Source organism: Protomyctophum parallelum (assembly GCF_964188405.1).
Source record: "Protomyctophum parallelum genome assembly, chromosome: 5".
NCBI lineage: Eukaryota > Metazoa > Chordata > Actinopteri > Myctophiformes > Myctophidae > Protomyctophum > Protomyctophum parallelum.
Window position 1 is genome coordinate 47,767,952 of NC_139702.1, and position 14,634 is coordinate 47,782,585.

The 14,634-nt window shown below is 42.3% G+C and overlaps 1 protein-coding gene across 1 annotated transcript in view; it reads right to left on the reverse strand.

Annotated features, from left to right (window-relative positions):
- Positions 1 to 4,865: 4,865 nt before the first annotated feature.
- The window catches only part of helz (helicase with zinc finger), a 76,122-nt gene continuing 66,353 nt past the window's right edge, over positions 4,866 to 14,634 (reverse strand). The window contains exons 28-33 of the mRNA XM_083766011.1: positions 14,497 to 14,579; positions 13,835 to 14,342; positions 12,620 to 12,887; positions 8,112 to 8,772; positions 7,079 to 7,379; positions 4,866 to 6,567 (exon numbers count right to left, since the gene is read on the reverse strand). Of these exons, the coding sequence (XP_083622137.1) occupies positions 6,194 to 6,567; positions 7,079 to 7,379; positions 8,112 to 8,772; positions 12,620 to 12,887; positions 13,835 to 14,342; positions 14,497 to 14,579 (2,195 nt within the window). The 3' untranslated portion in view covers positions 4,866 to 6,193. The remainder of the gene's footprint in view (positions 6,568 to 7,078; positions 7,380 to 8,111; positions 8,773 to 12,619; positions 12,888 to 13,834; positions 14,343 to 14,496; positions 14,580 to 14,634) is intronic.

A 14,634-nucleotide genomic window follows, 5' to 3' on the forward strand; every position in this document is an offset into this window, starting at 1 on the left:
TGTAATTAATATTGTAAATGGGTTGTGGTGGGAATGTCTTTAAAGGAATATCAAGGTGAGGTGTTTTATGATACTGTAGTTGTCATTCAGTGGTTCTGGGTGTGTGCCAGCTGTCATGCATCACGTTGCTCTGCTTCCCACTTCAAAGTATTGTTAAAGATGTGTGGCCATTGTAGCCAAACAGCGTTAATCCCTGCTGTGTGATAATGAATTCAGCACATAATTAGTTTATACAATTAAATAAAATGGTCATAGGGGTTTTGGGTCTCGCAACATCATACCCCTCACACCAGGGCCAAACAATCCATCACTCCGGAACTACTCTGCCGGGACTGGGAGGTAGACCAATCTGGCGTGTGGAGGACTATAGGCTCTGTGGGTTGACTCCTGTCCGGGCCCCTCCTACTGTATGTCTCACCAGGTCCACTTCTGCTCTCACCAGGTCCAGGACCTGTGCGTTGCACCAGACTCCGAGCACCAGACACTTCATTCTCGAGCCGCAATGGTTCCACAGGCTCCACCTGGGCAATGGTAGTGCTGCAGGCTCCACCTGGGCAATGGTAGTGCTGCAGGCTCCGCTTGCAGCTCGAATGGCCCTCCTAAAGGCCTCACCAAGGGTTTGTTGGGCTTCCTCCTCCTGGAAGACACAGGCTGGGGCGCCAACCCGTGCTCCCGGGTGCCGTCTACATTCCGGTTGTCACCCTCCTCTCCAGTGGTCACCAGACTATTTCCGGTTTTTCACTTTCCTACGGTTGTCTATTCCATGAGTCACTATAAATAGAATAACTATGAACGGGAAAAAAATAAAGGATTATAATATATTGTTCTATTCTCCCCTGAGAATGCATTTTAGCCATGGTTCACATGACGCTTGTACTTCACCAGCGTCATGGCGTCATGAGTACTTTAAATTTGAAATCTGAATGTTTATGTACACGTTTTCAGTGTAAATGTAGCGATGGAGTAAAACTGGCTTCAGTTGAGTCATGACTGTCATGATTATGATAGTCATGTTTCAGGGCTAATGCATTTAAGACTTATTGGTGTTGCCGCTCCTTGGACAGAGCCATTTGGTTCCGAAAACTACCTGGGCAATATCAGGACTCTGCACACAGAATAACGCTTTGTACATCCGGGCCCCGGTCCATTTCAAGGACCCCCATAACTCTGAGTACATGCACGTACAAATTACACTGTCAAGAGTTACAGACTTTTCACAGGGCCAATTGGAACCCCTTAATATCTGTGAAGGAAGTAGGGAAGTGGGCAACTGGCCCAAGTTCTTTCCAAAATGGTGTGTATGCAATATGCATAGAGCTCATTTGAAATAGAATGGTGAGAGGATTGAAACGTGTGGTTTAGGGATGGAGTTAAACCAAGAACCAGGTACGAGCCTGAGAAGGTGAATGTCCTCGCAGGGAGGCACGCACATCTCAAAAAGTTCTACGGGTGTCCTCCTCATACCCTGTGGTGTATGAAGGAGTCGGACATGAGAATTATTGTCCACTTACACCGACTCAAACTTCTTGAACAGGCAGGCACCAGCTTATTTCTTTGGAGTTGAGTAAACCATACATGTTTTGCATGTTAGCAAGCTAACAAAAACACAAGATAGGCTCAATCAATGGTCTGATTCTCCACGCACTCAAACTACGAACCTGTATGTAGACACTCAAATCTGGATGGTGTAAAGGGATAGTTCACAATTTTTGAACATAAGCTGTATGAAATAGAGCTTATGTTATATAGTGGTTGCAACTGTATTCATTGATTGCCCAAGTCCCATGGTGGGAGTTCTGCTCTGGTTTTGGTGAAATATTAAGTAGTTCCGGTCATTTTGTGGGGGGCACTGGGGTCACACATTAAAAGTAAATTAATTCACAAAACTAACATCATTTGTATCGTTGACCCATTTCTAAAATATTAGCTATATTAGCCTTCTAAAATATTAACTTTCGTTCAACTTTGACTCCTCTGTCACATGGAACAACTTTTTTGGACACAAAAAAACATTCCGTGTGATAGAGGGGTCAATAATGTGGTCCTGGACACATTGGCTCAAATGCAGATACTGTTGAGGAATTAAAACTCAGAATCACAGCAATTTCCATAAAAACACTTTAATAGAGAAACAAAAGAAAAAAAGAAAAAAAAAAGAAACGTTTGAAACACAGTCTATTTCCTTTATTATAACCACCACCAATTGAAGTGTGAAACATAAAATTCATTATTTTGTACCCACAAGTGAGGAACCAATGGGACTGGAGACAGGATGACAGGTGTGCCATTGATTCACTGCAGTGAAGGGGAGAACAGAAGAGAGGGAGAGCAAACCAGCAAATAGAAGAGATGCGGAGTTTACAGAAGGCTGAACACAGTGCTCTCTACTGACTGGGCAAAAGGTTGCTCCTTTTCGTATGTGCCATTTAACTTAAAATAGCAAGAAATAAAGAGTCCTGACAAATGAGATGTCTCAAGAACAAATACTAAGAAACAAAGCCCATCATTTGGAGAAAGAGATGGCGTGCGTGTGTGCCGCGCCAGTCGCCAAATGGAGTTCTCTTTCAAAAAGATAGTTCTCTAAAAGCTGAACAAGCTGGGAAGATTTTATTATTGCACAATTTAGATAAGTCAACAAGTAATGTGTTTGAGACCCCACTCTTTGCCAAAGATATTTAAAGCTCAGGAAATATGCTACACACACTTAGGGAGCAACCTTAGCTTCAGCCCTGCTAAATAATTGCAAGGGGGGAAAATACATGACATTACATAATTTATTGACATGTTAGTAAAATATTATAAGTTTTGTTCATAATATCACAAGTCATTGTACACATCAAAAAAATTGACTCTGTAGGGTGAACAAAAGTATGATTATTGTTATCCATTTTTTCCCACAAATCAATACAAACCATTTGATAAAAACAGGAATAAAAACCAGCCAGGTCGTTTTAACATGCACAGAATGAAAATAGTCTTCACAAAAAAAAACCCATTGTCGAACCACAAAGCACCAGTGAACTTAAATTCTTTTTTTCTTTATTTTTTTGCAGTGAAGCTGTGATTAAAAAAAAAATAGAAATCCGGCAACATAATCTTAAAATGTGTATTCTACAGTAAAATGAGACATTTCAAACATAGCTGCAACATAAATTATCCTCTTTGTCAAATCAGCCAGAAACCACCTTACAAAATGAATCTAAAAAGTTACAAGATGTTGCAACTGCCAACTGGGTCCATGTTGTCCATGTCTAGATTTTTTTTCTTTTTTTTTTTCCTTTTGTGAATTTGCATAATTAAAAAGGGCATATACCTCTTCTTGGAACAGCTTCTACAAAATCGAGGTTCTCCCAAAATGTTGTTTGTAAATACCTAGAAAATGCATATTTACAAGTATGTGTTGTTCACTGAAGTCAAAAAGACAAAAAAAATAAAGAAAAAGGAAAAAAAATAAAAGAAAATTACTCCTTTTTAATCTGGACCTTTATATTTCCACAATGAGAAAACATAAAATAAAAATAAAATAAAAAACAATAGCTTCTGTTATTCTGTTGATTGTTCAAAACACACCTAAGATTAAGTAAAGTTACCAGTTATGAAATATTAGCTTTCTGATGGCATTTCTAGAAATGCCTGGGTTGTGAGCATGAAATGGCTAGATGTTCGGATTACCATTATCGCAACTGGGACAATAAAACTATAATTCTCAAATGGGGGAAGCTGTGAGACGACTTGGACCCCAAAGTTGGTTGACCTGGTTGTCCCTCAGGGATACTAGTCTCTTTTCTGTTTTCACTCTAAATTAAGTATCTTCGCTGAAAATATCCGATTTGCAAGTTCTGTGAGAATGTTTTCCCAGAATTCAGATGCTGGGGTTTAAGGGGTAAAATAAAATTCAACGGGTACATTTCGATTCCATTACTTGATTTCTATCTAGGGAGCTGTTCTGCACTAATCCCTGAACCTCAAGGATCTTCTCTGGTGGTACAACATCAAGATGAAGTTCATGCATGGATAAAGGAAATTACATAATTGAAGAAAAATAAAAAGTTGATTTAATTTACCAACAACAAGCATGTCTGGTTGATATGCAAACCAGAATGTCAATATGGTTACCCAGTACTAGGAAATACTAGTAAATGAAATGCAGCTCGATTCAACACATGGCATGGAGAGAGAGAGAATGTGAATTTGGGGCATTGGACTGTTTCGATAAATGGTGCATTTCTCCAAAAGCGCTTGACAATATGCATTACATTCACCCATTCACACACACATTGCAACTGTACAATGAATACCAGACAGAGAAACTGATCAAATACAGAGATGATAAATGGGTTACTTTCAAGTGCTCTCTCTCATTCATACACATTTTATATATATATATATATATATATATATATATATATATATATATATATATATATATCTTTTTCCTAATCCTTGTTAGGACTTTAAAGATCAAACCGAATGTGTAATTTAATTTGTGGAACATGTGACATCAACGACTACATTGACTACTATAAAAAACCATCAAAGACAAAACGGCACCTTCACCTTGCTTCCTCTGAATTTTTACTCTCCATCATGACACACTTCAGACCTCAGCACACTTCCTTTCACTTCCGCCATCCCTCGAAACGATGCAACATGGCAGCCTATTAAAAACCAAGAGTTTTAATTTAACCGAATTAGCAATTTGATATTTCATCGTACGATGGTGCCGCATGGCGAAAAAAAGCTTGCGATGGGACGTGTTGTGATTTGCCATTTTAAAATAATTTGCCTAGAACGACATGCCTAAAATTGGCACGATCATGTTGACAGTGTTAACACTCTCTCTACTCTCAGATTCAAAAAAAAAATTCTATGCAGTCCCTGTCACACACAACCGATCCATTTAATCCAATTAATAAACCTCCAACCGTTCAATTAAGAAACCTCACCAGCAGAAATTGTAAAGACAACTTCACCAGTGAATATTTGTTTACATTTTTACTTTTATCAACAAAAGATCCCCCATGAAGTGCTACCTTCACAATTCAGAGATATATCCTACTGCCATCTTAATAACAGATCCCTGCTAAAGTTTCACCCATTCCTTGAAAAAAAGAAAAAAAGAAAAATCCCTTTTCAATAGTGGAAATGAAGTGAAGAATATCACTTGCTACCGTGGCGTGGATATCGGCCGTGTCATTTTCAGGCTAAGGAAAGGAAAGAGCAACGTGCAAACAACATTTGTATCCGGTAAATTTAAGTAATGTTTCGACACCTGTAGGATTTTGTTGTCGACTCAAAGTAGAAATCACGTCGTAATGTTTAATCGATAAAACTTGTCACAGGTCATTGCCATACGTAGGATGTCTACAGATCAACAATCGGAGAGTGAATGAAAGGAAAATGAATTCTAATGAAAATGCTAGGAAATTTAGGTAAATGTCTGTGGCATACAATTCAGTCATTTATTTTCTTTATATGTACAGATTAAAGGAAAAAAAATCTACTTCTATACAATGTTCCATATAGTTTCTGTATCGGTTGGCCACTTAGCTTTTGCCATTACCACAACAGTAGTATGAAAATCAAGAAATAAAGTCCACTCAAAACTGAGAAAGACAAACCAACATGAAATGAAATACCTTAAACTGTAGTACAAATGTATCCAACATAACCAACTTCATCAGGGGGAAATAGGCAAGCAGTTAAGTGGCCAACCGGATGCTGTGTATTTTTTTTTATTCTTTTTTTTTAGTTTTTTTAAACTTTTTTTAATTTTATTTTTCTTTTTAGTTTTTTTCTTTTAGTTTTTTAGCATTATGTACATATACAAGTGTACATAATATAAGTATATATTCATATATACATAATGAGTATGTATATATATATACCAGTAATGCATTCATTATATATACTTAATGTTTATTTTTTATTTTTTTGTATTTTTTTTCCACAGATATGTGAAACAGAAGAAATATTTGACTATTACAAATAAAAAGATAAAACAAAAAAAGTGGGGAAACAAAAACTACAGATAGAAACAATTTGTAAAAGCACTTTGCACCATCTTTTTTTTTGGTATTTTCTTTTTTTTTCCTGTTTTTTTTTATGCCTTTTTGTAAAAGTTTTGCTATTTTTGTGAACATTTTATTACTTCTATTTGGGATAATAATATCGTAGGGGGGAGGGGTGAGACTCACTTAAAATAGGAGTAGTACCCATTGCTACCATTTGAACTTCCTATACTCAGCTCCTGTAAGAGGGAGAGCGGGTCGCTATTCTTCTTCACCTGTTCGGGGCGAACGGCACGGGGTTTGGGGGGCGCGCGGAGGGCGCTGGCGTAGGACATGGTGGGTGGCTTGCTCAGACTCTGAGGGCCTGAGCTGGGCTCTGTGGGGGCCTGCTGCTGTTGCTGCTGCTGCTGCTTGCTATTGGACATGAGGGGGGGGAACTGTCCGAGATGCTGAAGGGAGTTAAGCGAGTGTGGGTGTGGTGTTTGGGCTGTCGCTGCTGCCGCCGCCGCCTCTGCCTTCATCTGTTCCTCTGCCTGACGGAGAGCCTTGGAAGAAGCTGATGGATGCAGGGGAGAGTGGAAACATGGAACAGAGAAAAGGCAGAACTACAATCAAACAATGTCTGATTTAGTTAACTCATTAAGACCTGAGGCAGATTCTACAAATGTCTTCAGATTAATGAAAAACACAACTCAAACTTCTTCCATGTCAAGGACCAAATGATATATATTTGGCAGTGGAACTCACATCTTAAAATATGTGTGCCAGGCACCCCCAGAAGCAAAGATTTGAGTTAAAAATGTTTGCTTTAAAAAAACATAACTTATAACAAATTTTCAATACATGCGTTGTACCTGGCATAATTGAAAATATTGTTTTTTAATAACAAAATGGCAGTAAGTAATCAAACGTAATTTGCTTCTTCATCAGCTTGCAAAATAATAACAAAGACTGCTGTAATACCTCATAATGACATTATAGCAGGCCAGTGTTTTCGCACGTACTGACTGTTATCCGACTCATCACAGTAGAGAAAAAACATTGTTCACCTTGTGCTGAAAACCCACCTAAGAGGTCCCGATGCTGACCGAGTGTGCCAGCTCCGTTGCATGGAATGTTCTGGAACGGACCGGGGCCTCCTCCGTTGCTGGGCCAGAGCTCTGGCGGGGGGTAGCCATAGGGTGCGTGAGCATGAGGATGTTGTGCGTGGGGATGGGGATGGGGGTGGCTGTGCTCCTGTGGGTCCGATGGGCAGGGCTGGGGCTGCTGAGACAGGACAGTGTGGCCGGTGGCGGCGGATGAGTCGTCTGGGTAGCTGGAAGAGATGCGACGCTGATATAGGGGCCGGCCCGGACCCCGGGGTTCATACTGCACAGGTAAGGACAGACGGAGACAGATACAGGTAAAGAAACAATCATAGACCGGTACTATGACAATAAATTGGCGTTCTAAAGCGTTCATACAATTTACAAAACATAGAAAAACATCTGTGCAGGTATAGAAATAATTCATTCATCCACGGTAGTTGTGTAACAGATGCATAATTGAACTCTCCTCTAGTTCTCTGGTTCTCAAGTCAGACAGGTGCAAAGCGACCTTCAATACTTGCACAGGGTTTGTAAAGTGAAAGGTGTCAATGGTTCCAAAATCTGACATCATTCATCAGCATCAAAAGTGTGTGTAAGTGGAAAGGGTTTGCACTTGACTGGAAAGACAAAACTACAGGAGCTATGAAATCAAAACTAGCTACAAGTCATTCAGTAAAACAAACTGGCCTAACCAATGTTCGTTTTTAAAAATGGGATATTTTGGCACCTCTCTAAACCAGTGATTCCCAAACTTTTAACACATTTTGATGGGACGAGAGTAACTAAACATCCTTTTTATTTATTTTTATTTTTTAATACATCCAAAATAAAACCGCAAGAATAAAAAAATAAGCTCTACAAGCTCACAATGCATCACGAATGAGACACGTTGTGACCACAACTAAATAAGGCTTAGGTGGCATTTTTGTAAGTTTGGGTCCCAGGGAAAACAAATCAAATCAATGTTTGGGAGCCAATGCTCTAAATATGAATATGAACAGTGAGCCATTACCTCATCTACATTGTGCAGGGCAGTGGCTGCAGCTGCTCTGGGGGACAAAGGGTGGTATGACTCCTGGCCTGAGCTTTGACTCTGTTGTTGCTGCTGCTGCTGCTGTTGTTGCTGCTGTTGCTGCTGCTGGTGCTGATGGTGGAGCTGCATCAGGTGGACCTGCTCCTGCCTGCTGGGGTGAGCCATGACCGGCAGCCCATAGGGGAAGCCCTGGCCCTGGTTCCCCATCATGTGGTTCTGCTGCAGCGGGGCCACAGAGGCAGCTCCGCCGTGGGACCACTGGGCCTCCTGGAGGAGGTACTTGACCTGGGAGGGAGGAGGGCTAGTGGAGTGGGCCTGTGGCTGGTGTGGGTAGGCACTGGGATTATAGAGCGGGTTCCCAGGGTGGTGCTGCTGCGGCTGCTGCTGGAGAGCGGGGTTGCTAAGCAGGGTGTCGTTGAGGTGGTCTCGACCGGCATCATGGGAGTACGGAACTGAGGGGAAGGGGCCAGTGTGGTTGGAGGCGGTGGTTGATGGTGATGAGGGGTCGCCTGGGGAGCGAGCCTGGGCCTGGACCTGGCGGTACTGCAGAAGTCGAGACTGAGGTGGGGGCTGCATCTCGGCCGGCTCCCTGGGGTCAGGCTGCTCCTGGGGGGCCATCTCCCTCAAGAGGCCTGGGTACCTGGGGGGGGTTTCAAATGTTAACATTTAGTGTCAAGCAAATAGTTGGTTTTGAAACAATTGATATAAAACGAAATTAATAATAATGGATTGCATTTTTATAGCGCTTTTCTGTGCACTACGTGCTTACTCAAAGCGCTTACAATGGTCCATTCATTCATACATGGGGGAAAAGCTATGCAAGCACTTACAGTAATTGATCTAGATTAAACTCTGGATTGACGACATAATAAGTGAAGCCACAGCCATTTTAGTATTACCTCCTGATCAATAATAACTATCATACTGTATATATTGAACAAGCTTTATACAACTGAGGGGGAAAACCTAAAACTACATTTACTTATAATTAATTATTTGATTTCTGTAATTTAATTTGTTATATTTAGACAAGATTTGTCTAAATATACTACCTTAGGGAATGGGGAGTCACTGCTAAATTGCAGTTGTGTGTGTGTGTGTATATATATATATATATATATATATATATATATATATATATATATATATAGGTGTGTGTGTGTGTGTGTATATATATATATATATAATATATATATATATATATATATACATACACTAGAATTTTGCGGGCGCTTAGCGGCCGCTCATCCCAGAGTTACGTTGCCGCGCACTATGGGAAGAAGGAAATTGCGGGAGTTGACTCCACATGTAGTAACGGATGGGATGTTATTATTTATTATTATGTGTCCTTATTAGTGTAGTGTAGTGTAGTCAACACGTTATGGCTCATACACACTGCCCGGTATTTGCTCCGATTATGCTGTCGGGGAGCATTTTTGGCGCTGGCCGACAAAACCCCTGATCTGACGTTAAGCGGTGCCCAAAAGTTATAGATCACAAAGGCTTTGCAGGTAGAGCACATGACATGGCCCTAAAAATATATATAATTTTAATATAAAAAACTATTTTTGCATTGAGATGACCTGAGATTACTTGATTGATTGACATAAAAAAGGGCCTGTCAGCTCAAACACACAATGCAATAGTTGTTGTTGCGTACAATCATCAGTAGCAAAGTCAAATACCAAAAATAAAAACCCTACCATTTCCATTTCCCCCCCTCTATTTCCCATTCCATGTGCGTTTGTCTTATAGTTTCTCTGGCCTCTGTACTACTGCCACCTACCGTCCATTCATTGTATTACACAGTGGGTGAAAAAAACACACCCCTTAAGACTAAACCCGACCAATCAGAGGTGTGGCTTCCAGAGGTAACTTTGACATGACATTTTGTGTGGGTGTGTGTGTGTGTGTGTGTTTCGATGTGCAGGGCGTTGCTGAAAATGAGCACCTGTGCTCAGCTACTTCCCTGGGTAAAAAAAAAAAAAGAAGAAAAAAGAAAGAAAGGTACCTTTCATAACCTATAGAAGTCAGCCTGGTACAGACCAAGGGGACACCACTGTATGTAGCCTCAATTACATTTTGTAACTATTTTCTGCAATGGGATGATAGTTTTATTTGGTGGGTATATGAGCTGGTTGTTTTGAAAGTAGCTCTGAAGTTAAAAAAAAGTGTGGGCAGCCCTGGTATAGATGAATATATATATATATATATATATATATATATATATATATATATATATTCATTCTGTGGGTAAAAGCCTGTAGGCTACCCACATATTGGTAGCCTATATATTAGCCCAATATTGGCGTTATGCATTTCACTTGAATAATGTTGTGTGCGCACGTGCGCGTGTGGAGAAAGACAGTTATTTAATGAAAGTGAAGATTATAACGTCCTGTATTGGTAGCCTATATTAGCCCAATATTGCCGTTACACATTTCACTTGAATAATGTTTGCGCACGTGCGCGTGCGGAGAAAGACAGTTATTTAATGAAACTCAAGATTATAATGTCCTGTCTCGCTGCCGCGGCGCCGCCGTGCGTGTATAGCCTGTGTGCGTGTGTGGGGCGTGGCGAGAGAGAGATCGTGGCTTCCAGGCGTGCGTGTGTGTGTGTGCAAGCCAGGCGTGCGTGTGTGTGCAGGCGTGTGTACTCAGCAGTTGGCTGGCAGGCGAAAATAGCCAAAGCGTTCCGTGTAATCGTAATATGTAGGCACAAACAAACTACTGACAAAGTACAATGTTGATGTAACTAAGATTCGCTGAGAGAGCGATATTTTAAATACAGAGATTTAGAAGGAATAAGCAAAATCGTGAGGCTACAATTCCTCTCCCCTTCCTCGTTTCTCTTCTCCTGCGGGAGATCAGAATGAGATTCTGAGAGCTAGTGTGGGCCTATTAGAAGACAGGGCAGTGTTGCCAGGTTTGCGAATTGTAAGCGAGTCGTAGTGTGTGTTGAATGGCATTTGAATGGCATTTGTGGGCTTGTGAATGAATTTTCTCACATGTAATTTGTGCTCACTTGCATAGACCTGGCGAATTTAGCGTGGTGAAAGGGCAACAGTGTTCCGGGGGTGTGGGTGCTTCGGGCGATAATGTTTGTAGTAAACAAATGCATTGCCGCCGTGAGTGTGGACGGGAGGCATCTTTGGTGGCACTGCAATGATCATTTTTTGGCGGGTGGTGTCGAGTGTTGGCGTTGGGCGCGATAGGAGGAGATAGGTCCCGCACACTGCGAAGGTAAGTGTGTGACGTCACTGCCGTTTGAGTGTGTGTGGGTGTAGTGTGTAAGATGGTGTTGTGGGTGTTGCAATAGCGACGTAGCTGTTGTGGCTTTGGGTTTCTTGCCATGTGTTGGGTACAAGTTCTCTAATATATAATAGATATATATACACACACACACACACACGTGCACGCGTGCGTGTTGAATCACTTCTGTCTGAAGACTATATGACTCCCCTGGGGAATATTCAAATGATCCAATAAAAATCAGACCCGTCTGAAGTGGTACTGTACTGTACTGTACTGTACTCTAACAGGGCAACCAGACTATTGTAATTGTAACACTTTATTATATAATTTACTGGAGTAAGAAACTTTGTAGCACTACTGCTCCCACGGTTTTGACTGTACGCACTTGAGCCATATGTCAAATTAACCGGGAATCGTGTACTTGCTAAGAGAAATGTTGTATAGTTTAATTGATATTAATTTATTTGTGCATAAATTTCATGAATGGGAAAATGCGAAAACTCACATTCAAGTATTTTTTCCTCAGAGACCGTAAGCGATATAGTTACAAAACTTGGGGGGTAAATTCATAATAATTACTAAAATTAATTAACTTATAATGTTATCGGTCGGCCTCATGGTGGCGCTATAACAGCCCACTTTATGTTTTGGCTTATAACTCTTTAACCGTAGGTCGCAAAATTCCCTGGATTCCTTGGGTCATGACGCATTTCCCCATATATATCATTGCCTCATGATAGATTTTCTGCCATTTTGAATTTTCTCCAAAACACTTTTTGCTTTTCCTCCTACAGATTTTGTCCAAATCTCACAAAAATCTGTACACATGATCTCTGGACCTTTCCGATGAAATCTCGATCGGCGGAATTTTTATAGTGCGTATCGTGTGCGTATCGTTCGGCTGTAATCGTCGTCCGAAGTTAGTGGGAGGGGCCCATTTTACAAAGAAATTCCATAAATCACGAACGGAATGTCCAATCCATCCCAAATTTGAATCAGATGTCCCGGGTGGTTTAATCAATCAAAAGCGATTCCATTTTCATCCATAGGGGGCGCCACACATTTTAACCAATTCTTGCAGAAAAAAGATTTTTGGGGGGGATCACAGGGGTGACGTGACATTGTAATTGGCTAGCAATATTAATGGGAGGGGCATATATAAGCGACTGCGGCAACCACGCTTTGCAATTTTTCAAAATTGCGACATTTCTAGTTAGTAGTGTTAAACCCCACCTGGTGAAAGGCAGACCCGAAGAGGCCGTGGCTGCGGCCGCGGCCTCCTCCTCCACACTGGAGCTCATCCTCCAGTTGCCAGCTCGGAGCAGCTGGGGGGGGAAGCGGGCGAGGCCGGGCTGGGTGAGGTGTGCCAGCTGCTGGGGTAGAGGGAAGGCCATGCTGCCCTGGAGGAAAGGCGCTGCCGCCGTGTCGCCCCACTGGCCCAGCCTGGCGGCTTGCTGCTGCTGCTGGCTCAGAGCCTCCAGAGCTAGGGAACCCTGGATGTCTGGGAGGAGAACGAGACAGTTCTGATGTGTTCCTGGTAGTTCAGCTGGCCCAAGTCAAACACTGCGCAGTCATGACATTGTTGGTGGGAAATCTGGCTAACTGCAGTCATTGTCCCCCTCTTTTCTATTGCGGTCCAATTTATGTTTTCTTTAGGAAAACTAATTACATGAAAACATTTTAATGTAAGCCCACGCACGCCCCGCAGTAGAGAAGTTCTCCTCAATTGGTCACAATCATAAAATAAAGTGTCCCATTATGGATGTTTCTACAGGAGAACTACAAAATATAAGCACAATATTACAGTGTGAACACAGAGGTTTAGATTATACAACTGTTACAGTGTGTCTTTTAAATCTGGTCTTTAAGGCATGTGTTGAAATTATATTGAATTGTCCATAAAGGTAATGAAGTAATCTCACTGTGGCCAAAACATTGCTTGAACTGGAAATCAAGAACAATTAGTCAAGGTCCTCTACTAGAGCTTAAATCAGGCCTAATAATTTGAGCCCGACTTGACCCAGCCTGACAAAGGTTCAGCCCGAGTCCGGCCCCGAAGCCTGAGAGCCTGTTGTTCCGACGGCACATTATTCCAACATCATGTTGGTCCGACTCGCCTCATTACTAACCCCAACTGCGCGCGAAGCCACATAGTCGGAGTAACAAAGGCTGTTAAGTGAAACTTTATCTACTGTAGCTCTAGCACTGTCTCAGATGCTGTGTGTGTGTGTGTTTGTGTGTGTGTGTGTGTGTGTGTGTGTGTTCGTGTGTGTGTATGTGTGTCTGCTACGCTCGCTGCACACTGACGGCAGCTGCTCTTGAGTTACTCCTGGGTCATAGTGTCCTAGGCTGCGCTGCTATTATAAATGTTCATCTCGAGCCCGACCCAAAGCCTGTGAAATGATTGACAAACTTGGCCCGAAATCTTAAGCTCTGTCCTCTACTCACCCATCCCATCTCCAACGCTTCCATCCTGTCCCTCATCCCCAAAGCTGTTGACCCTGCTGGGCTGCGACAGTCCTGGGTGGTGGCCCCCCTGGTGGCCCATTGGGCCTCGCATGGAGCTAGCCATCTCCTCTGCCCCGCCAGACTCGGGCCCATCCAACGTAGGAGACGGACACCCTCTGTGGGGAGGGATGTGCCCACCGAAGAAGGAAGGGTTGTGACTGCCACCGGCATAGGCAGGGCTGAGCTGCTGCTGCTGATTTTGTTGAGCCATCCCTGGGTGCTGGGGCTGGCCGACCCTGTAGGGAAGCCTCGAGACTGGGTACTGCGGGGGGAAGGCTCTCCCCCCAGCTGGGTGTGGGGCAAACGCTGGGTTAGGGGGTGCCAGCTGGTAGTTCAGGGGTCTTTGGCCTGCTGCGGGGTCTTTTCTATGGAGGAGTGAGTTAGGAAACCCTCCCAGTCCATCTGTTTGAGAGTCCAGACCTCGACTTTGGCCTGTGTCTATATCTCCCTGGAATTAAAACACAATTATTAATACATCATTACTAATTAAATGAATGCATCTCTATCATTAAGTAATCCACTCCAACTGTACACTTCAATCATAGTTACTGAATACATCCAGTATGTGGTCTGTTTTCAGCCTACAGTATATGACAACTGACCTGTTTGTCCTTCATGTCGGGGGGTTTCCTCTCTGGCGTCTGCAGACGACTCTGCTCCGACTTTGAACACCCATCTAATTTACCTGGCAGGGAATTAGAGCCACATACATTATAAGTAGAACAAAAAATAATTCGGTC